This window comes from Leuresthes tenuis, unplaced genomic scaffold, assembly GCF_036924035.1.
Source record: "Leuresthes tenuis unplaced genomic scaffold, fLeuTen1.0.hap1 SCAF_8, whole genome shotgun sequence".
NCBI classification, from domain to species: domain Eukaryota; kingdom Metazoa; phylum Chordata; class Actinopteri; order Atheriniformes; family Atherinopsidae; genus Leuresthes; species Leuresthes tenuis.
This window is the reverse complement of record NW_027325362.1, coordinates 6,477,348-6,505,149: the sequence shown is the minus strand read 5'-3', so window position 1 is coordinate 6,505,149 and position 27,802 is coordinate 6,477,348. Positions and strand designations below refer to the sequence as shown.

Genomic DNA, 27,802 nt, shown 5'->3' with positions numbered 1-27,802 from the left:
ACAGATATACGCAGCAGACAACGTGCGCTCAGTACTTCATATTGCACTTTATTCAGCTCTGAGGAGGCAGAACTTAGTTACCGTCACAGATCAACACTTATTGCTTTCAGGTCCGTATCTGAAACTTTGTGTACATGTTTCGTACATGAATCTGTATTTGTGTAAACCAACATTACAGGAAATACTGCGCCTCCTTGTCTTGCTGTTTGAGGAAATGTCGCTGAATGAGGGATGGACAGAAGACACAGTAGAAGGAAAAACGCACATCCAAAAAAGGTAAAAATCTGACTAAACATACTGAAATTAAACAAAAATGACGCACAATGTTGTGAAATATGATGCTATATTTTCTGTTACATAAAGCTGCTTAGTGATCATGTTTGGATATGGATCCTTACAGTCGTCTTGTGGTGATAACGTAGAAACAGCAGAACAAATGGCTCGTTCAGGCAACATGTTCTCCATAATGGCACAAACTCCAGTCAAGGTGGGTTAGTTTGGACACTGAATGTCTGCAATGGAAGTGCAGTAAATTCTCACAGTTTTCATGGCTCTGGAAAGGAGTTAACAAATGATCTGTCAGTAAAAACTTCACCTCAGGATTCATGGTTCCACAAACTCATAATGCACAGCCTTAAGCGGCTCCAATTCATATTTTCATCTTAAAAACTGAGATGCGGCCGACAAAAAGCACTGATGTTTGCCGCCTCATCCATCTGTACACATCTGGCAGTTTCATTTCTCAGGGTTTTTTGTTTCTTTGTCGAGGCGAGAGCTGAAACCGAGGCCGTTTGTATACATTTCAGCAAGGCTGCACAAATATTACCAGCCTGGATTTTCACATTGAGGATGGTGAGATATTAAAATGGCCTAATTGAGTGCAGTCTTTGTGACAAGGTTTTGTTTAATGTTGGCGACAGAGAGAAAAATCAAGCATGGATCACACACCTCCAACGCCAATCCTCGACTTGATGGAGGAATACACCAAGTGGTCAAATTCCCAGCTTTTATGCTGGTTTCAAACAGAGAAATAATTAAGACGTCGTAGCTTAGTTTTCACGGATGTTCTCCTTGTGTATGGACGGCTTTAACCATCTGACCGAGGTGACTTCTAAATGTCTTTGTTGCCGACCTGTGGAACCACGTAGAATCCTGTGGTGACGCCTTTGTGCTCGCAATAAATGGTCAAACCTTCTCCGTAACTTTACCTCTGTACTAGTACAATATGTGATTGCAGTAGAGGTGCTAAAAGTGTACCATCTATTTGATTAAAATCTACTTTACGCGTTTTATTTTCTGGCCAAAAATCACAATTTAATTAGTTTTCTTGTGGCTGCTATGACTACATCATCATTAATACTTTTAAAGGGTATATAATAAACTGCCAGTAGAGGGCAGTATATCCCAGCTGCTCCCAAACAGTAGGATACTCATTTAGACTACACATACAATCACACACAGCCTCCTGGGAGAAAAATAATTTCCCCTCACAATTTGTTGGTGTTGACAGGGCAAACGGGCCACATGATTAAGTTAGATCACATGTTAAGGGTGCACCGGGGGGAGGGGGGGGTGAGAAAGGCCTCAGTGGTCCAGGATGCGAAGGTTGCCAGACACAATCTTGTTTTCCAACATGGAGCCTGCTGGGATATCAATCCGATCTCCGTGGTTGGCGATGATGATGACGGTGCCCTGAAAGGAGGAAGAATGGCAGCAAACCAGAACTTATTTAAGGAAGTAAAAGTTAAAAAATCACGCGCCACTCTTTCTGTGTTCTCCCGCTTTAGAATCTTTCATCATCCTCCTGTAAAATTTACCTTGAGCGACACGTTTTTCCCGAAGGTGACGTCTCCAGAGACCGTGAGGTGGTCGAGCTCCAGCATGTCGGGGATGCTTTCGAAGCGGGTCAAATACTCCTGAACCTAAACACGGGTTGTGTGGGGATCATTTAGCACACTGCCTGATAAGATCACCTTATTTCTAAATTCTAACTGTTTTAAACTGTGCGTCACCAAACGAAAACAGGAAAATACAACTTTTGTGACAGAAAGCAACAGAAAAGTGACGCATCTGCTGTAAAGCCGAACGATAAAATGAGATCAAACCAATTCTAAACAGTTTTTTCCATTATTTTTCTTCTTATCCATTTCAACATCACATTTCTGGAGGCTGAGTCAACGTCACAGCAGATGTCGTCATGGTTACCTTGGTGAAGGAGCTGCCCAGTTTGACGTGGGGCGTTGTCGGGAACTCCCTCTTGGGGCTCATGGTCAGGGATCCGGCGTCCAGGCTGTACAGGTTGGACATGACGAGCAGCAGGTCCGACGTGGTTTTGACGGGCAGGAAGCGGCTGCGGGGAACGTTTATTCCCAGGGCGTTTTCGAAGCACTTTATGGCGGCGCCGACCGCCGTCTCCAGCTGGATGACGTTCTGCCCGCCATCGAGCGTCTGAGAAAGAAACCTTTTGTTTAATCTTGTCCAAAAAGGACGCTACAGTCCTCTGTTCTTCGCCTCTCACCTATGAAAAAGCGATTTCTTAATCCTGCTCCGGCACATTTAGGAGATTCACTCAGTGTAAATGAATGAAGTGAATGAATATAAATGTTAGTGTGGAGTGCAGCTCTACTCAGGCAGGTGTTACCGTGGTTCTGTTCAGATGAAGGACGCGATGTTCTACATTATCTCTTCTATTAATTTGATTAGATATTGTGACTGTAAAGAAGGATTTATAATAAAAACAAATGAGAGGTCAAAAATTTCCACTTCAGTAGCACTCGCACGCACCCAACCTATAGGTTTTAGCCTATAAGCTTTATATTCTGCATAAATTAGTGTTTTTCTGGCTGTTGGCAGCATTTTCTAATTCATAAAGGCATAAAAAATATATCCAAAATCCTCTTTGTTAAAACTGACCCCTAATAAGGCTACAGAATATAAGAAGAAGTGTAACGTGAGCAAATGAGCAGCGACGGGTCATGTGGATCAAAGCACTGAAGCATGCGGCGAGTAGGAAGGAAGATTCTGTCGGAAATCACACGATATCAAATGCAGCTCTGGCTCATCGAGGGATTCATCTTAGATTTTAGTTTGATCCTTATTCCAACTTTAATGACTGCAAACATAACGTAGAAATAAAAATGACTCCAGACAGAAGGCGATCAGAGGTGATACAGCTACGTACAGAGTGAGAAAAATGATGCTGTTTTTCAATCTAAAGTGTGGAAAAATGCTCTAACAGACCTCAGAAATAACAGCTGGCCTCTCTGTAAAATGACCTAAGATGAACTCTTAAGAAATCATTCGATAGACATGTTTGTAAATCTTGAATATTCTTGTGTTTTAACGTATAATCGTGTAAATAAAATGTAAAATAAAACTGTTATTTGGTGTCATCGGAGGGCACGTTGGGCGGCGTGTCTGCAGGGATGTCAGCGCTCCACGCACAGCTGGATCTGAGCGACGACCACAAAAACCTCTCAAAACTTCAGTATCCGATCACTCTAAACGGGACCGTAGTTAAGAAAATGGACTTCTTGCTCTATCAAACAAGGACTAATAACTAAATTAAAGCTGATGTCACAGATGAAGAGAGAGCTGGAGTCATTTTCCCAGTGATTTCTACACAAACTGACACCAATCGAAACCATAAGTCGTCTCTTTACTTTGACACGAGAGGTCGTTCCTTTTTTTCTTATACAGTCTGTGGATGTCAGTGTTCACAGAAATATCTCAAACTGCCATAAAATTTTGTGTAGCTGTGTATTAGAGGGGATGAGCGAAAACCTCTGCGTTACTTCAACCTTTGACGGGTTTTAGGATCAAACACCTGCCGACCTGAGATGCCCATCCGCCTCATCCGTGCGTCGGATGCGAACACGACAACCCTCAGAGCGCTGCTGTGTTTTTGCCTCACTGAGACGCTAAGAAGGCTGCAGCTGAAGAGCTTCTGAGCACAGAGGTGAATATGATTAACTAAATTTAGACTGGGAAAGGTTTCTGTGATGTAACAACACGTAGAAGTGAAACGATCCCAGAGGCACTTACGTAACATCCATCACTTTGAGGCGTTTTTGTGGTGAGTGCCTCTCAGCACTGGGAGCATACACAGCCATGGGTTTATAACAGGAACCAAAACCTCTAACTTATGGAGGGCCACGCAGCTCCGCACAGTTATAGGCAGTTACATAACGCCTGGCTGTGTCACAGAGAACAGAAAAGGGAATAATCACGAGTTTCAGCGGTGAATTTATTACACTGGTGGCAGATCTGCATATCCTGAGGCATTGTTTCTCCGCTGGTGGGGGGAGCAGAGGCTCGTTGTGCCTCTGGGTGAGCAAGACCAAAATAACAGTCACATTAAGTCAAATTTGTCTGCGGTGCTGCTGTTAACAGGTAAATAGGAGCTTTGCACGGCAGTTAACATGCAGAGAGGATGTGGAGCAAACTGATCCTGCAACAAGACCATATAAAGAATTCATTTAGTGTGCAAGTGGAATTTAACAGTGAGCAAATATGTGTGAGGACTCGGGAAGAGCAACAGAAAGAGTTGCCAAAGCACCCAGAAGCAGCTTTAAATTCCAAGTAAAAATCAGGTTTTGGAGTTTTATTTCCCTGAAAAAAATAAAAAAGATTTAATCACAAACATCTTTAGTTTAGTTAGTAAAAATCTCACGAATGGCTAAGAGAGTGGAGCCGCACAGGACTGCAGAAACATGGCAGAAACATGGCAGAGATGCTCGAAATGTTTCTTTGAGATATGATTTATTAAGCAGTGTCGGCCTCTGTGGGGAAAAGTAGTGCGGTTGGTATTTTTCTAAGAAGGCTGGTCGGCTTCCTCACAGATCTGCCTGACTCTTGGCTGCAGTCATCCCGCTGTGGACTGTGTCTGAATTGGACAGCAGATCTTTACAAGGATGAACGAGTCGTTACACTTTGACAGCCTCCATAATTTATCTGAAGAGAAGGAGGAGGAGGAGGGACATAAAGACCAAAGCAGAGCAACACTCACAAAGTGTTCTTCTACTGTTTGGGAGAACTATGACGTCAGTTCATCTGCAGCCGAAGCCCCAGATTTTTCAGTCTTCTGCATCATCACATGCACGCTCACGAATTGGCAGCTAATGTTTGCAATGTAACTCAAGTTGACACTAAAAAAGCTAAACGCATGTAGTATTATGTAATATGGGTGTTATACCCAACATGGATACTTCTTTAATATTTCAGAGTATCACTAAATTAAAAGATTGGCTGATTTCCAAGGACACTGAGTGTGCTAAAACCTCCTTTAGTCAGTTTAATAATGGCGCTCTCTCTCAGTTTTGTCATTGTCATCATTTACTTCCTGACTGACTGCTGATCATACTTACTGACTCAGCAGAAATCAGACTTATTTTGTAATTTGTTGTGTGTTTGGTTTCCTCTTCACTGACCTTTGGGTTGACAATGATCTCCAGGTCCATTTCCTTCTTCTCCTGCTGCCTCTTGATGGCAGCCAGAGAGATCCACAGGTTGTTAGTGTTGAAGATCTTGAACTTTGAAACGGATTTGAATTCGTCCACGTGGGCTTTGGGCACCTGGGCGATCTCCAGCAGACGCAGCTTTCCTTCATATTGGATCAGCGTACCTCCCTGGAAAGCATCACAGTCTTTGTGTTTTTTCATTCTGGACAATTTTTCTCATTCTTCGTGGCGACTGATCGGTGGAACGGGTCCAGATCATCACATCCAGGCCTCAACGTACCTTGACATCAGCGCGCGTCTTATCCGTCACCTCCATGATGAACTCGCAGCGTTTTCCGTTGGGCTGGCTGACCAGGTGGTGCAGGATGTGCAGGTCGACGGTGGCTCCCAGGTTGTCGATGTTGGACACAAAGATGTACTCCTTCCCCTGAGCGATCAGCTCGTCCAGCAGGCCCGAGTTGTAGAAGCTGGCGTAGATGTCGCCGTGACCAGGAGGGTACCAGGCGTCTGCATTCTGCCCACCCATGCTCAGGTTTGTGGCCACAGGCAGGAGAGACTCTTTGTCGACGCGAGGGTACCTGAACAGAGACGTGCAAAAGCCTCACTTTTATCAGGAAACCACAACTTAACCATCATCTACTGAGCCCCTTTAGCTCAACAGCCATTCAAAAGACAGCTGAAACAGCACAGAACAACTTTAGGGACTTATATTTAAGATTGGAGAGGATACCATCAAGATTTAAAACAGAATCAATTCATTTATTGACCACCTGAGGGGCAGTGCAACGACAACCTGTAACTTTTATTATGATGGAAATGTTAACTGTTGCAGCTTCAAACCAGAGTTTGGTGCAAGATAATTGTCAAATAAATACAATTAAATGTAAGTAAAGTCATTGAAAGAATAAGAAAATCAATGAGGAAGTATGAACATATCTATTTGTACAGTTAAAAACCTTTTTTCCTCTATATAATTTACAGAATTATTCTTTTTTTTTTTAATGGGACGTAGCAGGAATGGCAGTAAAATCTAGGATATAAAACTCTTAACTTGTTAAACGTGATGATATTTTAGGACATTCTGGTGTCTTCTTGTTCTTGACGACACTCTTTGAGGCACTTTCACCCCTTTCTGTCAGTATACACGATGTCTGCATCTCTTATGTAGCTCAGAAGTATGCTAATTTACTGCCACATTTACTCCTCATGCCGCAGAGCTCTGAATCTCACTTTTAAGAACATAAACAGCACGAAAGAGAAAAAAAAACGCCTTCTTTTCACATCACTGCAGGTACTTTAAATAAACCCTCTTTGGAAGTTACAATCGTAATTATTTCCAAGCTGCCGTCGCTGTGAGCATTAAAACTGATCAAAGCGTTCCTGAGAAGGAGTCGCGTCAGGTCGCGTTAACAAACCTCGCCGTGAGGAGCGAACGAGTGGGGGACGGCGGCGCTTTTGGTGGTTCGAGTAGAAATCAGACACGGATAAGCCAATCGGGTGAGAGGATCTGCAGAATAAAGGCACCAAGGCCTTTTTCATGATGGTGATTGTTTTGATAGAAGCTTACAGACTTCTCAGATTTGGGTCTGAGGTGAAGCTAAACCTCTGAACACTTCCACAAAAACACTCTCTTCAGGGTACAAAGACTCTCTAAACATCTGAATCCTCCGAGAACCAGGACACACGTTCAGTTGTTTAGTTTTCATTGCGGGTTAATTAACAGTCACAGCTAAATTCTTTTACACTCATTCCTGAGGCCTTAAATGGACCCTTTATGTCCTGAAAATACGAAGAAATTTGAATGTTTTAAAATGTTTTCTTGTCTTTTAAGCGCAGTGACCACAGGTGTATTTGTACGTTCAAGGGTGTTTCTGCAGTTAGGAGGAAGTAAAAACAAACTAACCAGTTCAGCTGAAGCCAGATATTAGTGTTACAACTCAAGCAGGATGTTGAAATGGTGCGATGCCTTTCCATGTTAAATAAACACAAAGATATCAGGTTGATATGATACCAGGAGCCTGATGGAGATTCATATCCTGTCACATGAACTGTATATTTTATATGAAGTGAGGGCTGTAAATCGAGTCGCCTCAGAGTTACTGTGCAGCGTCGGCTGTTTGCACCGAACATCGGATGGGTAAAAACACCTGGAACTGCGTGTAAATCCATTGTTTATTCATTCCTCCTTCAGTAATTTGCGCCCCCAGTCGTGTTCATTCTTTAAAGCATTTCTTTGTGTGTACATGCGTCTGTCAGCCTCTCTGTGCACACAGTGGAGTCAGATCACGTGAGCGGCGCCTTCTTACTGACATTTTGGCTGCCGGCTCTATTGTGAAAACAGAAGTACAAACAAGGGACTACAATTTTTCATTTTCCCCCAAATGTTTCCTTTTATCATCTGTTGAATTAGCAGCTAATTAGCTTGTTCAACAGAGACCAGCTTTAATTACATGTGTTCATTTTTTCACACGTGACCTTCCCGATCAGGAGTAGACCTTTGAATGCGGTTTATTTGTTCTTCTTTTCTCTTTCTACCGAGTTCCTTTTAGCCACAAACACAATCAAAGTGACTGAACAGTTCATGGATTTCTCTGCTGCTCAAAACTAATTGTTTTTCCTCCATTTACTGCAACACCAGTCAGTTTGACACCAAAGCCGACTTTAATTGGATTTCTATGAATTACTGTCATGACCCAGACTGCTCTTTGTTCTCTCATTGATTGACGTTCGACCGGTGACATTAAATCCTGCAGCCGACGTGCAGGTAGTCCCGAAATGATTTGTGCGGCGCTCCCCGAGGCTCACAGAACACACAGGCGCCATGAATAATTTAAGAGAAACAGCATCCTCACATGCTCCCACTCTCACCTGCTCTGGTTAAAGGTGTGGATCTTGACCCGGTGGTGTATGTACTTCTGCAGGATTTTCTTTGTGTCGTCATCTGTGTTGAAGGAGTTCATGAGGACCAGGGGAACGTTGGTGTTGTACGTCTTGTTCAGGTGCTGCGCCACATGGAAAACAAACAACCTTCACTTGATTTAGCCATTAAAAACAGCGACAGAACGGCAGCATCTCGTTCTGAAAACGCACCTCGAGACTGTGATGTAGATTAATGGAAATGACAAGGATGTGTTCATTGAGTCTTTTAGCTCAAACTATTTGGTGGAAAGGTCATAAATATATTTGTTTTACATATATAAGGACATGCAGGAGGGTTTTTAATCAAGGAAACCATCTCTTCACAGACTGTAAAATATATAAATCATGTCAAATTTAATCAAAGATTTCTTTATCGGACAATCTTTGTAAGAAATTGCAGCACAGAAACAGGAATAGTACGCATCTATAATGGATTATTCTGAAATCAATACTTTATAGTCAAAACCTTTCCTGAATGTCTGAATCTGGGTAGAAAACTGAACTGAAGTGAACAGATGAGGTGGAGGAGATTCAGGATATGAGTCAGCGGGGACACTGAGGTGACGGCGTTCTTAACTGTGACAGAAAACAAGGAGAGAGTTCATCTGAAGTCGGGCGTTGGCCGGCCAGTAACGTAACAGTGTAATGCACACTGGTCTCTTATTTGTATGAGATAAGTGAGGATCTGTGTTTGTGTGACGATCCCTCATCTTTTTGTGGCGCTGTCATGACTCTGTAAGATGCAAACAAACTAAATAAAGGATTTATTTTCAACTTTGACTTAAAACTATGTTGGCAGAGGGTGTATGGAGGTAAAGACGAGAGGGACGGCAATGACCACCAATCCAAGAAAAATAAAGTCTCTCTCTGGGGTTTTAAGTCATCTTTTCCACAAAACCCTTAACAGTTATTATATTTTCTGCCAGCATCGTGTCTAAATGTGACGTTTTAGATCACTCTCCATGTTTTTTAGGCATACGACCTTATCTACTGTTTACAAATAACACTGAGAAGATTAAATTTATCTCAGGTGGCAACAGGAGGTCATTTTTTATCAATCTGCTCTGAACAGTCTTTTCCTCAGAAAGTGCCGGTAAAAAACAGTTCAATTGTCCATCATATCCTCCCTAAAGTAATATATATATATATATATATATATATATATATATATATACACATCACAACGACTGGATAAAAACAGAAGAAAGATTCACTTTTTTCTGTCAACTAATCGATGATAAAAGTCTCCTCAGGTCTTTCTAAAACTCAGTTTTTTCTCTCTAAGTGGGTTGCAGCTGCAGCAGTAAAAACCCTTCTTGCTCGGACAAAACATCAAAATGCAGCTACATACAAACGGAAAGCAGCGGTTTGCAATCAAGGCCCATCTCTGATTGAAACTACGACAAAGAAGATAAAGGAAATGTTGAAGCTAAACTGTTTTTTTTTTGGCAAACTATATGTAAATTAGAGGGCTGGAAGTATTTTGAATTGCTTAAAAACACATGACTGGGTGGAAAAGAGCCTCCACAAGAGGCTCAAAAAGAAAATTTGAATTTGGGGATTTCATCTTCATGATTTAGAGAATCAAGAAAACTCTCAACAGTCCCGACCCCATGGCGTTAGGATGCATTACATGAAAAACAGACGTGTTTCTTTAGTGGAAATAAACTCGTCGGCTCTGGAAAACCTCTGACAGCCGTCGTCAGTGAGCACAGTTTGCTGTTCAGTTCATAAACACAAGTTAAGATTTTATTATGCAAAGAAAATAAAGCTGTCTTCTTGATTAATTCCTGATGAAACAAAAGTCGAGGATATTTTTTTGAGTCCTCTGTGCTCAGGAATAGAGACTAACCATCCTGCTTGTTATCAACACACAGCTCAAAAGGCTGCACCCATGATGAAATGGGGATACAGGAGAGCGTGTTGCATGGGTAAGATGCACATCTGTGAGGCAGAATTAATGCTAAACGATTAGCAGGTTATGGAGCAACTCAAGCTGACAGATGATGCACATTGCAGGAAAAGCTTTGCTTATTTCAGCAAGAGCATGCCAAACCACATCCTGAATCTCATCACAACGGAGGTCATGAACGCTTCTGCAGCTGAAATGCTGATGACAACTGGTGCACGAGTTCCCAAACAAATAGCTGTTAAAACGAGACGTGATGTAACACAGAGCTAAACGAGCCAGCTTTTTGTAGCCTCTGAGGGAGATTTCATGTTTAATTTCTGCTAACTACTCAGCCGGGTGGTGACTTTTTCCCTCTCTGCTCAGTAGTGATCCAGAACAAAGTGTGCACGGGGCAGCGTTGTGTCTCCGAGGGGCGTTTTCACACAGGACATCTTGTTTTTTGGGGGGGGGAGTTCAGTGTGTGCATGCAAGATCCATTTTCATCCTTTCTCAATAGAGCGATTCAGTCGGCAGGTAATCTGACCAGACCCGAGCAGAAAATGGAGAGCAGTGTACCGGGGGGAGAGAAGGGTCCCGTGAGACCTTTATGAAACATTTACAAACACTACACAGCCACACACACCCGAAGTGAACGTGCACAGTTTCACAAACAAGCAGCATCACTCATGCCGAGTTCCCAACAAATACTGTGGATTAAAAACTAAGCTGAATCTCCTCAAGTTCATCCAAAGAAAAGAAGCTGAGTGAATACGTGATGTTGTAATTATAATTTATAAAATCAGGGGTTAGGCACACTGCTGATGAAGGAGATGAAGAACCATCGGGTCCAGAGAAGCGCACACACACTCCTCTCCACCAGCACACAGCCGTCTCTGTTTCCCTGCCAGCCAGCACACCAACAGATCTCCTCTCACTGACCCCCACCCCCACATATCACACTGAGCTCCTTTCAAAGCCTTCAGCTCTCTAACTAAATTAGATTCATAAACTCTCACAGGCCTGGAGTAGAGTTAGTAATCTTTTACTTCTGTGCTGTTCTACTTTGGCATAACGAAGGTAAAACAAGCGCACGCTCAGCACATCACGGCCCTACGCAGAGCACATGTTTGTACGCCATCAGGCAGAGCGTCATGTGCTCTGACCAGCGCGGCAGGCAGCGGGCCACGTCTCCAGAGTCAGGCGACGCCCTACAGTCCACACTGCGGCCAGATCGGGGCTGCAGCAGGAGCGTCACGCATACAAGGTTTTCAAACAACCCACGACAAAAACAGCAATAAATCTAACTCTGCTGGAGTCCAGGCGCCACTGCAGCCTGAACTCATGCATCACTTCTTATAAAAATGAGGAACTATATATAAAAAAAGCTTCTGTTATCCTTAAATAAATTGTTTTCACCATAGAGGTTTGTCAGAGAGATTTCACACCTGCTCTTTACTCTGTTACAGTACTGAGAAGGTTCAAAGTAGACCTTCGTGAGTTCTGCATCAACAGAGCTGCTGCTCCTCTCTGGCTGAACTCCTCATTCCAATCCCTCGTACACCGACTGGTTTTAATTTCAGAACAGCTCATGAGAACGAGCATGGATGAGGCAGAAAGCTCACCAGTGCTGCTGAACAGGAAACATGAACCAACTGGAGAAGAAAGAAAACAGCTGAAACCTGCAGATAGCATATACAAAACCTTTCTGTTCTGCAACAACAAGTCAAATCTCTGTCAGATGCTTCTGGTCCTGGTGTCCCGCAGGGTAGGACCACATCTAAAATGCTGTACGAACTTTTCCCAAAACAGAAAAAAATCAAGCTGATGTACTATTTATTCAATTCTAAACTGAAGTACGGCCTCTTTTTGCATATTTTTTACATATCAGGATATTTAAAAACTGATCTAATGAGGTCTTTAAATGAAACAAATACACCCTCGGATGAACAGCAGAACATGGCCTATCACACTTATTCAACTAAATACACCTTTAAATCTTCTATAGGACAGGTTCTGCTAATCTAATGCACTTAAACTCCTCTGTGTACCAAAGTATTCAGAGTCAAACGTTAGGACATCCGTCTTGGCAGCATATCTACAACAGAACACCTTGTTTCTTTTCTTTTTTAGTCAAAGACCCGACGTCAACCTGACTGAAATGCTGTGGTGGGACCTTAAGAGAGCTGTGCATAAACCAATGCTGCAAACCTCAATGAGCTGAAGCAACGATGGAAAGAAAAACGGGCCAAAATTCATCCACAACGATGAGAGGGACTGATAACGTCATACAGAAAACCATTACTTCAACTTATTGCTGCCAAAGGTGGTTCTACAAGCTGTTTAATCAGAAGTTAAACTGTTAATTTAACAAATGGGCCAAAATGAGGTGATTACAGTTGAATAAAGACACGGTGTAATATGTCATGTGTTGTTGTTCATCTGAGGTCGTATTTACCTGGTAATAACCACATGATTTTTATATTCTGATGCATAAATCCTTAGATCTGAAAGAGGGTGGACTTCCTTTCTTTTTCTAATGACGGCAAACTGTTCTGTTACATTAAGCAGATTCTGATCTGCAGTTGGTGTCCATTATCTCCAAATGCTCTTCAGCTATTAAATGATTCATTATGTTCACCAGAAAGGTGCTACCTGTGTCTGTCTGCCATGTGGTGTTATTGATTTATCTTTTTCTTGATCAGCTGTCCACTGCAGGTGGAAAAGTGTGGTTGGTGGGAATCCTCATGCTGCAGGACATCAAACCAAAAGTACAGGCAGTAATGCTTCAGAGTCGAGATAAACTGCTTAATTAGGACATAAAATACAAGCAACAACTTTCAGATTGTTCACCAATAGTGGGTCATATTGTACAAATGATGTGGTTGACTTCAGATCAGTCCAGAGTCAAGCCTAGCCCTTCCAGGAGTGTTAGCTCAGTGGTGTCCGTACCTCTATCTGCTGCACAGTGAGGTCCAGGAAGGTGTTCTCGTTGCGGACGCTGATCAGGCTCTTGGGGCCCTTACAGCCCATGCTGGTGCCCAGCCCTCCATTCAGCTTCACCACCACCAGCTTGTTCAAGCAGTCGGCCACATTGCCCGGCAGGCCCCGTGCAGCGATCTTATCGTAGGGCTGGATCTGGAGGAGGGGGAGACAAAGAGGGACAGCAGGAGGGTGAGAGAAACAGTAACTCCAAAGTGCTTTTAAAATAGCTGCCAGTCAGCTGGGATGTTCCTGGTGTTTGGGATAAGTGGATCTTTTGTTCTGCCTGTTTGCTTGGTAGCGGTAAGCTTTTCAAGGATGGGCAGACTGGGTCATGTTTCATGTGAATGGGGCAAACATTCAGAATTACTTATGAATGTAGTACTCACCGCTTTCCTTTGCTCACTGGTTTATTGCGTAAGAGGATGAATTCTTCTGCTGTCGTGTGCTCGTGTTGACGTGGAACATAATGATTTATTTTGTTTTCTCTCTCAGGGTGTAAAGGGAACAGAACTGATTTGTAAAAGAACACGCTGAACAACCCGAGGGCACCAAATTCTAACCAGATGCAACAACAGATTTCTCCTGAGTGTGTAAAAGGCCGGATGCCATCCTGTTTCCTTTCCTGCTGAGTCACCAACGAGTGACAGAGGACACACAGCAGACCTCCTCTGGTGTTTATCTGCCTCCCTCACCACACACAGAGCTTACGAACAAGCAAACAAGCTCAAACACAGCTGCTTCCAACCCCTCGTCCTCCACAGAGATGGCGAGTGGTCACTGAGGAAGGTGGTTTAAAAGTGTTAAATAACTTGGAAACAGCTGCATGTAAATCATGTTCAGAACCGAGTTGGCTGATCTGATCCCTGCTGTTGACATCGCCATCCTAACCCCGTACCCCTGTAGGAACGCAGCCTCCACATCCAGATGTTCATTTCCTCCTCTAAACCGTACAGACAGGGATTCACTCCTGCCAAGTCAGCTCCACAGGGGGTGACCTACAGGGAACTGGATAAAACTGGAGCAAACACCTGATTTAAAACTACAAGATGTTTGTTCTGGCCTGACAGATGTGTGAGAGCGTGATTACTAAACATAACACAACTAAATGACGTGAAATATCATCAGTTTTTATGTTGCAAGAAGAGTACCATGAAGTTTTGTTTTTTTTATTTGCAGATGGCTTTGCTGCTTTGCTTAAATGGACAGAGCTGTTTGAGTTTTATTATTACACACATGTAGGCTGGATTTCCTTTAATGTGATACTCCCACACAAAGCTCATCTCAGAGAGACATGAGATACAAAAGATATCAACCGGGGGGATAAAGACTGGCTATAAGGATAGAAACAACCCATGCAAAGCAGTGGTCGGGCTTTTTGAAGCTCTATTATAAATTCACTTTTAATATACAAGGAGGCCCTCAGAGTTTTGTACTTGGCCCTCTTTTTTTCACAGTTTGAATAGAAAAGGATTTAATTCTGCGATCTGGGATAGTTTGTTCATGTCCTCTTCAGAGCACACGACTCCTGCCAAACTTTGTCTAGGATTGAGTTTAAGCTCCTTAGACATTTTCATAACATCTAAACTAAGAACATGGGATACTTTACAGCCCTAAAAAGGCCAGAATTCTTTTCCCATCATCCATATATTCAGTTGTTGCAGAAATGAAGGAAACTTCACTTTTATTCCCATACGTGGAACAACTGACTCTGGTTTTAAAGAGACAGGTTTTTACTTTCAGCTCTCGTCTGTAAATAATGTCATTTGTGTGCTTGACTACACATCCTGGAACCTAATGCTCCTCATTCCACCTTGTTGGTTTATGACCGTCTCCTGTTCTTTATCATAAAGAATAAATATCACTCAGTATTTATTTTAGCAAACACAGAATACGCCACAAACACATACCGACCTTTGGGTCACTACAGTAAAGTTCAAAGCTCTTCATCCACCCCTCTTTTCTTTAGATTTGTCTTAAGCCATCAAAGAACAAATTTTAAATTTTATCTTGTTGAACAGACAAATCTTCTGTTCCTTTGTTTTATTTATATATGAAAAAAAAAACTACTTTTGAACCTACGAGCTGATTTGTTTTGCTGTGTCGGCCACCGTACACATGTGCACAAAGCCATGTGAACAGCTGTCAGTGCTGCATGCTGTTAAACCACCGAGCAGGTTGAAATGAAAAATTATGTCAGACAATCCTCCAAACAGTCCCAAAGACGAGCTTCAGATCCACAGCTCAGGAATCTTTATTGTAAAAACTGGAAGTTTTCACACATTTTGTAGACGAGTTGGAAAACTGACACCAACCATATCAGTTAGGGTAGATGATGATTGAACGGTCCAAAAGAGGACTTACTGATTTATTCATATTCTAAAAAACTAGAAATATGAAATAAAAACCATTTGAGAGTTTAATCCGTCACCTTTTGTTGTAAATTACTCACTTTACCCTCATATCTATCAATGTTTTCTTTGTCAAATCAAAATAGTGGGTGTGCCTCGTAAATCTTGATGTGACCTCAAGGCTAAAAAAGGTGAAACATGCCACTTCAGGTCATGATTACATGCTCCAGGACACGTAAGCTGCCTCTATTTATCATTTTAAAGCACTGTGTGTAGTTATAAATAGATATACGGGTAAAATAAACAGCGTTTTCTTACTTTTTTTTTATGTGTTAAGGAAACAAATTGGGAAAAACGCCAAAGAGCATGAACACTTTAGCAAGGCTCTGTGTGTGTGCAAATGCATTTCCAGTCAGACAGACGGTTATTTGAAAAGGTTTTGCTGTACTTTTACACAAAGTTTTTGGTCCACATATTTGTATTAGACGTTGAACATAAATAGAGATTTGAAAGCATTTTCCTATTAATTCCACATGGCATTTCATATCGATGATCTTATTTATGGTCGAATACCTCGAAGACAGTTTTATTCCTTTTCTTCTGCCCTTGAGCTACAGCTCTGAATGTTAAGACACAAATGTGAGTAGTTTATTTATAATCTACAGAGAGAATCTACTTCGTCAGCAACAAGCAGTGGCGGAGCCATCAGTCACTGCAGCTGGTTTGCTTGGAGAGTATTTGGGGGAAAAGTGTTAAGTAACAGCTGAGTCAATAGTTGTTCAAATTCAGCTGCAACACTTCTGAGTTGTTTGGCTCTGCAGGTTTGCTTTTGATTTCAAATGAAAGTTGAACCCGGCTCCTAAACATAAAGATTTTTTTTTTATGATGCATCTGTGGTGTTCTCTGACTTCAGATCAGCTCAGAAGCAACCAAAGCCGCTGCAGTCGAGCCGAGTCACCAGAGAAGATCTGTTTAATGACTTAAAAACAGCCACTGGCTGCAAAGACCCTGCATAAAATGTCACGGCCTCGCCTAACAGTATGTAACGTGTGGATTTACTGCTCATCTTTGTTGTATGTGACAACAAACTTCTCAAGGCTTCGGAAGACTGGCCCGACCACTTTTCACCATTTTCTGTGAAACCGTGAACAACCTAGCTCAGGGGAATCATTGCTGTTGGAACCTTGTGAGTGAAATTAAAGTCAATTTTGGAGCCAAAATCAAAAATCTGTCTGCATCGTTCAATATTCACTCAAATGGAGATTAATACCAAAGAAATGAGGAATGAGCTCAGCTCTGAAATCTTACCGCAAGCCATAAGTAAGTCCTGCTGATGAAAGAAGAAAATCTTCATAAGCATCTTGAATTAGAGAAAACATCTTTAAAAGGACGATGACACACACATAGAGGCTCCGTCTCCTTCCACTTCTCCACCTTTCTTTCATTTATTTTGTCTATAATTCTTCTAAATTGCCTTCAGATGGCAGAAATACACCAATAACTATTGCTGACAGAGGCTGCCAGAACCGTCAATACAATATAAAAAGCTGCTCTGTAATTATTTCAGTGGAGGGGGGGGGTTCCTTCGGCAGCAATTACTGAGAGAGTTTTTGCACTCTGGCACCAAAATTGATTAAAACATGTTTCTAGCGTCTTGTTTCAACAGTCTTTAGCAGACTCTCATCTCTCTGCCATCGTCTGCAGCTCCTAATTCTTCACACCTCTTTTCTCTTCGTCTTTAATCTGCTACATTTTCTCTCCGAATAGGTGGGAAGGACTGTGAGACTGATGTGGTTTCTGTCTTTTCTTCGCTACTACAGGTGCGTCTGTCTGCTCTAGGAACAAAGAAGGCAAATGTTATGCAAGACAAATACCTAAAGAAAGCCAAGAAATGACTCGTACGAATTCTCACGAATGAAAAGTTTGACACTTGTATTGTCTCAGAGGGGGTGGAAACATTGATCTGGGCAACAGATTTTCTTCTTCTATCAAAAACAGACAGAATGTGGCCAAGAACTACAAATTCCTTCCTCGAGCTCCCTGACAAACAGAACAACAGCTCCCTTTTTATACGAGTTATACTTCTACTTTTCACAGCTTTTTGAGGATAAACTGCATACATTAAACCTCAGAATCACAACCCAAACCAAAATTAATAATTTGCTAATGATGAAGCCACTTAAAAAGGGACAAATTATTTTTTACCATGCCTTTAAAATCCATTTGGCCATTATTTTACATAACCAAATCCTTCATAAATTCACTGTGGTCCAGATCGTCAGCTGCCTTCCAGGCAGGTGACCAGACTTTGCAGTCAGGCAATGGAATTTTCCATTTTTTGGCAAACCTTTCAGACCTTTAATAGTCATAAAACTTGCCTCTGCTTATTTACATGTTAACCCTCAAAACAGAAGCTATGCAGGCAGAAAAATAGCTCCGACTGGTCTGAGCAGCCAACGGGCAGCACTCTGCTGATGGAAGTCTGACTTTCAATATATGATGTCACTGGATGCCAAATATGTAAGAGCCCTCCCAGGGCAGATGGCTTTTTTTTTTTAAAGAATCTTGTGACATTTAGTGGCATCTGGGGGCAAAACTTTAGGTCACAACCAACTTCATTTTCCCTCCTTATTCGCCCTTTTAAAGCCTATTGGTGAAAAACTAAGGTGGCTACTGAAAAAACATGCCTCAAGGAGTGTTTGGTTTTTCCCTTCTGGGCTAAAATGGTGTAATCATAGGAAAGTGGATCCTCACTGTCTGGAAACACAAATTGCTTGTTTTAAGAGACTGAAAAGGCAACAACTCCCATATTCAAACAATCCTCCACTTATGAAAAGACGGATATTTCTGCCAACAGAGGTGGAACCTACATTTTCTCTCCAAGCCAAACACAGGTGTGCTGGTGACGTACAGGAGTAGACGCTAAATTGCATTTCACTGGCACTTTAAATGAACCACATTACTTCCAACTCTTCCCAAGGAATGAATGACCACCGTTGGCCAAAGTTCAAATGGTCCAAACACGAGTCATCAACAAAGACGCACATTTTATCACCGTTTACCATCACTCCCGTTATACATTTATTGATGCTGGCTGATAAAATGTGCTAATGAAAAAGCTTAAATATGTTGGATCTGGCTAAGTGCTGGAGAAAAAGTTGATCTTCTGCGTGTGAAGCAGAAGCTATAACACAGTTATAGAGTTATACTATATGTATTCAGCAGTTTAAACAGCGATTCACTCTAAACGTTCATGTGAGAGTCATGTCACGGTGAAGAAAAATGGTAAAATATTCAAATGCAAGCTGAAGAAAATGGAGGATTAGACTTTTTTTTGTTTTTCTTTATCAGACAACAGTGGAGACGAAGACAGGAAGCACAAGGTCAGAATGGTGGAGACGTGATGTGCCGCAGCGAACCAGGACAGCATTTAGCTTTTTCTACGTTTTCACTGCCGCTACAGACAGAGAACAGCAGAGACTGAAGGAGTCCCGATTAAATCTTTCACCATTTCTTTCCTTTAAATCATCTTCAGAAAACAGACCGCTGTAATGAGGTTGTCAGGTAGGACTCACAGGCTTCATTGTGACATAAAGTAAAGATGTAGATTCGCAGGTCTGATCTTTTTGTGGATATAAGAATGTTCTTCAAGTAATACATCTAATTAAGACTGCATGAAAGAGCCTGCGGCACACTGAACGCACACCATCTTGTTTAACTGGGTTCAGTACAAACAAAGTGAAAGACCGTCCACAGTTTGAGATGCAGCTCTAAATCAACACGCCTCTGACTTCTGCAACTTAACGACAAACTTGACTAACGCAAAACGCCATGTTCAGACTTCAAATGACCCCTCTTTTGGGATGAGGCCCCACATTGAAAAAGCTTGCGCTTAAACCTTTCAATCTCTGGCTCTGAAGTTCGACGTAGAACGTGGCAACATGCAGCGCCATGAAGGGGGAGCTTTGTCTGGTACAGTCAGAAGTCTACCAAGTAAAAAGGACAGTACTTAGCCACAACTCAGAGGTAACTGCTCTGCAGCACACTCTTAATCCAACTCTGTTTTATACCTCTACTTCACCATACCTTCCATCCTGATGTGTTGAACAGGAAATGATGTTGAAAAACACATTACTTACTTATAGGCAGATCATACATGCAGCCATTACGTGCACAAAGTGCAGTTTATCTCGACTCTTTTCTTTGAAGAAACTTATCTTTCAGGGCTGAATGTAGACAGACACTGTTGCATAAGAATGCATGTGGAGACCTTCCTGATACAGATAGCTACTGTTTTCCAGGCAACTTCTGGAATGATGCACCAGTGATATCTAATTAGGTCAATCGGATCAACCCAGTAACTGTCAACCAATCAGTAAGGCTACCACTCTTTCAGATAAGCTCCTGCGAACCCATCGCAGTAAAACATTTTGTTGAATTTTCTCTCACAGAACTGAGAGAGCTACGCGATGCCATGTGGACTTAAGCCTGGAATTTCACAGCATCTACTCCTCAATCTCTTAATTACACAGAGTAATCTAAAACATATGAGCCACAGGCTGCAATCACACCATGCTGTCATATTCCATCACTGTGGGGCAGTTTCAGCTCCATGCAGCAGCTCAAACTACGCCTATTCATACTTTTACTGTGACGTACTTCTTCCTGCTGAATCCAGCTCTGGTGTGAAGTTGCACTTCCAGTTTGTCCAGGGTATGACTTTCTTTGCCAAAGTGAAATATGACATAAATAAATGTATTGACCTGAAAAACCCTTCCACATTCTGCTTACTCACTTCTGACTGCATTTCCCTGCTGCTGCTTTTAGCTTTAACCTGCTTGGTGTGACACATTTATCACCCTCAAAAAGAGCTGCGTCTGTACGGGGAACATTTTCAGTTACAAAGAAATAAAAGAATAAGAGTTTAAGAGTCAGACTAACCTGTGCTCTCGTGATGCAACTGGTGCAAACAAACTTATGCAATACCTCAAAATTTGCTGAGCAACGTTAATGCTTGAGAGGGTGCAGACAATGACTCCTTGTAGCTCTACAGCTATTGTTGCTACTGCTCTGGTTAGGAGTTTAGAAATAGCCTGTGATAAAAAGCAGCCCCTACATCTCTTGGATCAGAATTCAGACTGTTCTGATTTGCTACTTTAACTACTTCCTGGTGCATCTGGCTTAATCCTTCTACAAGACACAGGACTAAAAACACAGAAAGACACAAGTCTCTGCAGTTAAATGCAGGAAACGAAAAAACAAAAGGTTCTTATGGAGGATGCAGAGGATGCACATCCACAGGTTTAATTTCCTTTGAGACAGTCCAGACAAACCAAACTTACCGAGTCTTCCGGAGGTCTTTGTATCTTGATCCACTCCACCGATGGCCCCTTCACCTGCAGAAATCTGTGGTAGAGATTCTTGAAGCCCTCGAAGTCTTTCTTGGAAACCTGAAACACACATTTTTCATTTGAAGCCTTTATTCATTGGAGAAAGTCGCTAAAACAGCCCCCTCTGCCCAGCAAAACTCATAAATATTGTAGTGAGCAAAGGAAACATCCATGAAATGTGCACGCTTTGCAAAGTGGTCGCACTAAAAACCACAATTTTTCCTTTAACTTTTTCTAACTTCTGTTGCTGCATTTGTTGAAGTCCAAAGGGACGTAGTGCAAGATTACAGTTTAGTAAAAGTGTATCAAGGGGCTTTATTTCACCTTAAAAGGAACACGCTGACTTTCATTCAGCTATCACGTATTATGGTTTGGATAAGTTGGGGCGCCAAAGCTTCTGTTGCTGTGAGAAGTTAGATGAGTAAAGATGAGCTGATTCAGCACAAACGTCTCAAGCTGAAACATGGTTTTCAATGTTTTAAGTGAGATTGGCGTGTCTTTATGTTTTCTAAAAAAGGAAAGCAGCTCGGTGCTAAAGTCAGAGCTCCTCAAAGGAGCAGGTCATAACTTTTACTCATTAGCCTGTTAGAGGAAAATCTTATCATTAGGAAAGGCATAAAAGTTTTAAAGATAATCCGACTCCTTAAATCCTGCCCCAGAAATGAGCAGCTATGAGTTATTCTGAAAATATGAATGAAGAGAGGCTCTTTCCGGTCTGCTTTGCTATAAAAAGCTCGACCTTGTGTGAACTTATCTGGTTAATTTGAGATTCAGAGCTGAAAACACATTTTGAGAAACATTTCGAACAGCTTCTGGCAAAACAACATGATGCCAAAGTGTTTTTAAGTGGCGACTGAGGAGCCACGTCTGCACGAACATGACCGCCATCAGAGGAAAAACAAGCCCTATCGACTGATGAAGTTAGGACAAAACTCTGACTGAACTGAGCAAAGGTGGGTTTGGAATAAAAAGGGTGCCCAGTTTAATGAAAAGAGCAGCAATGATGCTTTTTAACTTGTGTTGCAGCCGTATTCAAAATTAACGTTTTATTTATTAGAGGGAGGATAAAACTTACTTGAGTGGCAGCAAATTCTGGTGGTATACCTCGGATGTTATTAAAAAAACTGGCAAAAAGAGCCTTTTTTTTGTAGGATTGGGTTATTAATTAGGATAGCTAATTTAGCTTTTGGTCCTTTCTTTATAATCATAAAACAAAATAAAGTAATATTTTACCTGCTTGGCTAAACTGGGTGTGCAAACATTTGCATTCTGTGTACACACCAAGATAAAACAGCACCCGGAAGTCAAATATCAGGATGATTTATGCCACACTTGGATGATTTATTCATAAAATCTTGACTTGCAGTCAAGTTATTAGACTTGAACAAACTTACACAAAATAAGAGGGGACAGAAGATAATGACAGCAAGACAAAAAAGGTCATTTATATGGCATTTATGAATGTACATGTAAGAAACGTGTGCCATCCTATTCCAGGACAGAAAGCAGAATAAATAACCAGGTGATCTCTCTCTGGGCTGCATCTTCATATTCGTATTTATTCACACAAGAAACCAACAGTTCGACCAGACTGAGAGTGTTTTTGTGTGTGAAGTGCAGATCAAGCCTGTCTGGGACCAGCTCTCCTTCTTAACCCTTTTATTGTGTTGCATTCCACCTTTTGTCACTGCTTGCAGTTCAATGGTTCCCATTTAAAGTCAGAGTGGCTGCAGCTGCTAAGCCCTGTGTGTTAGCAAGTGCACTTTCAAGTCTGTTCCAGCCTTCTTTAACTTAATCAAGACCAAGAAAAGTCATTAAAAAAAAAGATTAATTGATTTCTGCGATAGTTTTACGGTGGGATTTCACTGATGTGTTGCGGTGGGGCTCAGCAGTGTCCACTCCCAACAGCAAAATTGATTTCTAGACAAAAATGGACAAATCTACCAGGTCTCAGTGAGGCTTGACCACTTCAATGACGCCTCATGCCTCGAGGCTGACTAAATAAATGAATGACTGTTTAATTTTACGCATGTCTGTACTGATGTAGGTGGAACCCTCTCTCTGGTATGCGTCACTTTTGTGTTTTCCCAGCACTGGTGTTACGTCACCACCCTCTGAATCACAACCAGATGGTCAGAGAGACAGACGGGCAGGGATGAGGACAGACTGAGCCGACGCACCTCTCTCTCGGCCACCGCGGTGTCCAGCAGTTTCTCCAGCTCGGCGTGTATGGAGCTCTCCAGCTGCTGCCGCATCATTTCCTGGAACTGAGCCATACCTTTGTCGACTGCTCCTTTACTTAGACCTGGACAGAGAAGACAGTGTGCGTTTAAGGTTTCTGCAGTACACATGAATTTCACTCATTTCTGGATCATCGGAGTCCTCCTTGCATCTCTCCAGCTGCTTTATCTGTACCTGGACACTGTTATTTTTGCAAATTAAAGTCGAGAAAAGTCTAGTTTTATTTCCACAGAAGTTTGTAAAAACGAACTTCGACCAGTGGTGAAAGCTGGCAAAATGCACAAAAATATGATCGTTGTTGGCTTTTAAATGGGAAAATATAAGGCTTTCTTTAGTCCTCTGTCTGTACATCTAATATTTCTTAGGTTTTGGTAGGGATGCATCTTTAGATTATAGTATCTAAAGATGCTATGATCTTCATTTTAGTGCTGCCTGATCAGTTCTATACTAATATGGAGAAAATAACACACTTAATTTTCAGTATCCCTGATCACAAGCCTAATAAATACTTAAAATATGTTCTCGTGCCATCGTTATATCATGTTTATATATATATAATATTCAAAAGATTCAGTCGTCATTTAGCTTCACTGTTCACCAATCTCTGATATTTGTTGATTTTTCAGATCCTTTATCCAGTTATTATCCTTTAGTTTGCGAGATGTTTAAGGGTTGCAGGTTCTGCCCGTTTTAAATGGACTGTAATCTCTGATTTGGTCATTTTTCATTTCTAAAACAGTCATTTCTTCCTTTTCACACAATGTCTGGGTGGATTTACGTGTTCGCTGTGAATCATTATCCTGTAAAAAGGTCAGTCTCTTCATTAGTTTTAATCTTCAGGCAATCTTTGATATGCTGTGAACTCTGTTCCTCCGCCGTGCTGCACAGTTAGCGTGAGGATATTCACCCAAATAACCTAAACTTATCTACTCAGAGCACATTATTCTACAAGGCCTTCGTTCGCCTGCATGTTCATTTGGGAAAAAGTCTTTAATATTGTTTTTATAAGAAAGCAGAGGTTTATCTAATAAGATTTAGAGTAATCAGCAAATCTTGTGATAAATTTGGCCGTTCTCAGCGACTTCTTTTCACATCAAGCGCTTTGATCTTGGGTTGAAATTGCTTTGCCAACTCAAGGCTACATTATCTCTGGTAATAAAAGATATAATAATACTTTATCTGTCATTGTTGGATAACAATATGATGACACTTTGTTCTCAAATGTAACAGAAGCATGATATTATAATGAAATAAACCAATTTAGTCATCATGAAACATGTTCCTAACATCTCTCGATGTCCTAAGGATGATAATTACATACATAGAAAATAATCATAATAATAATAATTACAGTAATATAGAAGAGGCATATTGTTTCTGTTATCCATTTACATCAGCACTGATTTCAAAAAGTCCAGCAGAGTTGAGGTTTTGGTGAAAATATAAGCATAGTTAACATGATAAACTCTTGTACAGTATGACTGAGGAGGTGGTAACCACTGCAGTTCTGATCCTCATCCATTTTTCTTTTTTACTGGTCAACTGCTCGCAAACTCACACATTCAGCAAAACGTCTTCCTGAAAAGGTTTGGAAAGAAAAAAGCTAAACCAAATGAACCTGCTGAGCTTGTTCTGTCTGTCTGATGTGAGAACTTTAAGTGTCTTCATGAGTCACCAGAGTAGAAGAAAAAGGTGCGTCAAGACAGATGGCATTCTTTCAGATAAAGCTGACTTTAGAGTTGGTCAAGTACAAGTCCAACAAAACCTCCAGTTGTCCCTTTGATTGTGTGACTAATGTTGAAACCTCAACGTTGCACAACAGCAACAGATTAAGGAAGCAGAAGATCAGCAGCAACTGTATTAAGTCTGGTAGAATCACTGCTTTGAGTCAGGCAACTTGTAATTATTGTGGTGGAATTATTACAAAAACAAAAAGACTCTTGAGTTTGTTCTCTGCAGCTGACAGCAAAGAATTCAAAGTGCTCGGCTGGTACCGAAGATTTTTTTTATTTTATTTTAAAAAGCTGCATGGATACGCTGAACTTCGTGCTCATCTCAAGGGCTCGCGTTGGAAAAGTCAGCAGTAAAAGGAGCATAAACTGGATAAAGCTTTTATTAACTTGTAAAAAGGTGTTTACATTGGAGGGGAGCTGGATTATTGAGAGAAGTATTGTCCACAGTCAGGGCAGTCAAAATTACGACGTCACACTGTCAATTTAACCATATTTCATCAACTTTATGCTGCTGTGATACAAAATAACTAATCCACATAAAGAAAAACGGTCATTTATTGTAAAATTAATATGTTTTTAAAATGTCTTGCTGTATTTAAGGCTTTCAAAATAAAAAAATGTAGACAATTATAACATCTTTAAAGGAGACGACAACATTAACTTAAAGAAACGTAAAAAATAACATGTGGACACACTCTGTTTCAGCCAGCTGTTAAACAGTTAAATATAACTGTTATATTTAGAAATAAATATAACAGTTAAATGAAGGCAATTAGGATGTCTTTCTCGGATAACTCGATTCATTATTAGCTGTAATAGCCCTTCTCTGGATTGTACATCAACTAGAAGATGATTACTGGTATGCATGTTTTCTTTTCTCATTACCTGACAATAAATTGTGCCTTCTAATTAATAGATTCAGTCCCCAACTACGTTAACTTTGAGTGTTTGTCCAGTTTTGAGAAGCTCGATTTGACGCTGACATGTTAACATGCATTTTAAAAGTCTGATTTGGGTCTGAATCACACAGTCTGCTACAATGTGTTGAAGCTTTCCAACGATGGGATCTACTGGGAACACCCAACATGGGTGACATTTATATGAATTCAGAAAATCAACAGATGCCACAAATCTGGCACATTTGGTTTGCCCTGGAAAGTAAAAGCTGGCCGTGAGCTCTTTAGACAGAACGGACAAGTCATGCAACATAAATAAAGAGGTGTTGCTTCTCAAAAACCTGAAAAACTTTGAACAGAACTACAATTGTCATGCAAAAATGTCTAATTGCTTATTCTGTACAAAAGACATGGTAAAGATAACCCAAACACAAGCAGATTTTCCTCCAGTTTCCTGATGAAAGCACCAGTGGGTTTGAAATTTTGAGAAAAATAACTGATCATTTCAATGTGAGAAGCAAAGTGGAAAGTCTGCAAGTTAATCTAAAGGCTGCCTCCAACTGAACAAAGTGTTGTTCATTTTTTGGATAGCAGAAACCGTAAAAAAGTACTTGGAGGGTAGGAAAAACCCACCAAGGAATGTGGTTGACTCCAGAGAGAGGTTGCCAAATTATTTAAATCAAATAAAAAAATAAATAACACAGATACGGTCATTTAAACGCACCACATAAGCATGCAATTTCCATTTTCCATTTCCAAAATACCCTCTGCAACACTTACCCTCTACATAGAGTGCCATGTTTAACCTGTCAAATAGTGACCAATTCAGCAATAAATACGGTTAAAAATGACAAAATCCAAATCAGAGTAAACAGGAAAGCTTCAACATTCAGAGAAGGATAAAAAAAAAAAACCGAGTGTCATTGAACACACATCCCGTAAAATCGAATGCAAAAGTTTCCTCGAGGTATCCTAAAAGCCAACTGCTCGTGCATTCAGAGGTGTACAGCCCTTTAAGTGCTTTCACTGCTTGTGCTCCAGATGATTAGTCATCTTGTAAACCTCATGTGCTCGGAGTAAAAAGCCGAACAAACACAAGGACACATTCATCCGCTCACTTATCTCTCGGGACAAAAACCAAAGGTCGCTCAGAAACACGAAACGAAGCCGGACCCGATATTGCAGGATCTTTTATTGCTCACGGTTTGCTTCCTTCTCCTGCTTAAATATTTTAAACCACGTCACAAATCCAGCCTTCAGTTTCAAACCTCTGCACACATTTCCCCGTTGCCTCGCCTTAAACACCATTTTTATTACCTGGCTGAAATCAGAGTCCACTTTTAACAAAGACGGCAGAGATCCTGTAAATGATTAACCGTTGGGATTGACACCGGCGACGCCGTCCACACGACTCGCCAGACGAGGTAACTTCTGAGACTGACAGAGGCTGCAGAGGTGAATGAATGAATGGTGGATGGATGGACTCGGAGGGGCTGTATGTCGTCCAGGAGCGTCGTTCAGTGGGAAAACTCAAATCAACGGTGGTTCCTTAAACACTACGCGGAAGAAAACCATTGGGCTACACGTCAGCTAGCAAGAAGAAACGAGCCTCACCAACACGCTTTGTTGTTGGAAGACGATGTCTACCGATAAAGTGATAAAACACCCCAATATGAAGCCTTTTTCTTACTATGTGACTGTGTGACGCTGGCGGTTGGAAAGTCGATAGGGTCGGCCTGGTCCTGCAGGTCTGAGGGACCACGGCAACACCGCAGAGGAGGTGGCGGGGTGCACAAAGATATCGCTTGTTTTTCTTGACTTATTTTGTATAAGAAATACAGATCGTCACCTTAAAACACCACGATACTGTCTCCCTTCGACATAAACAACTGAACTAAATGCAAATGGACAACTTAAAAAAGGGATTAGTTAGTTTAAAGGTA

At 41.4% G+C, this 27,802-nt stretch overlaps 1 protein-coding gene across 3 annotated transcripts; it reads right to left on the bottom strand.

Annotated features, from left to right (window-relative positions):
* Positions 1-27: 27 nt before the first annotated feature.
* ugp2b (UDP-glucose pyrophosphorylase 2b) lies at positions 28-27,761 on the bottom strand. Of its 3 annotated transcripts, none has more exons than XM_072390600.1 (10): positions 27,550-27,761; positions 23,170-23,294; positions 20,942-21,049; positions 13,219-13,404; positions 8,328-8,461; positions 5,740-6,037; positions 5,430-5,627; positions 2,206-2,448; positions 1,818-1,922; positions 28-1,692 (listed from the first exon to the last, which is right to left on the bottom strand). In XM_072390600.1, exons 2-10 carry the CDS (start codon positions 23,263-23,265, stop codon positions 1,585-1,587), a joined length of 1,476 nt encoding a protein of 491 aa, XP_072246701.1. In that variant the 5' UTR covers positions 23,266-23,294; positions 27,550-27,761; the 3' UTR covers positions 28-1,584. The 3 variants fall into 3 exon arrangements, with proteins under 3 accessions (XP_072246701.1, XP_072246702.1, XP_072246700.1); XM_072390601.1 differs by lacking the exon at positions 27,550-27,761 and adding an exon at positions 27,177-27,508; XM_072390599.1 differs by lacking the exon at positions 27,550-27,761 and adding an exon at positions 26,640-27,139.
* Positions 27,762-27,802: the final 41 nt, after the last annotated feature.

Coding starts and splice junctions, on each gene's coding strand:
- ugp2b (XM_072390599.1), bottom strand. Junction 21,050..23,169: donor CCGCGGTGGCCGAGAGAGAG/GTGCGTCGGCTC, acceptor TGTGTGTTTCAG/GTTTCCAAGAAAGACTTCGA. Junction 5,628..5,739: donor AGACGCGCGCTGATGTCAAG/GTACGTTGAGGC, acceptor GATGCTTTCCAG/GGAGGTACGCTGATCCAATA.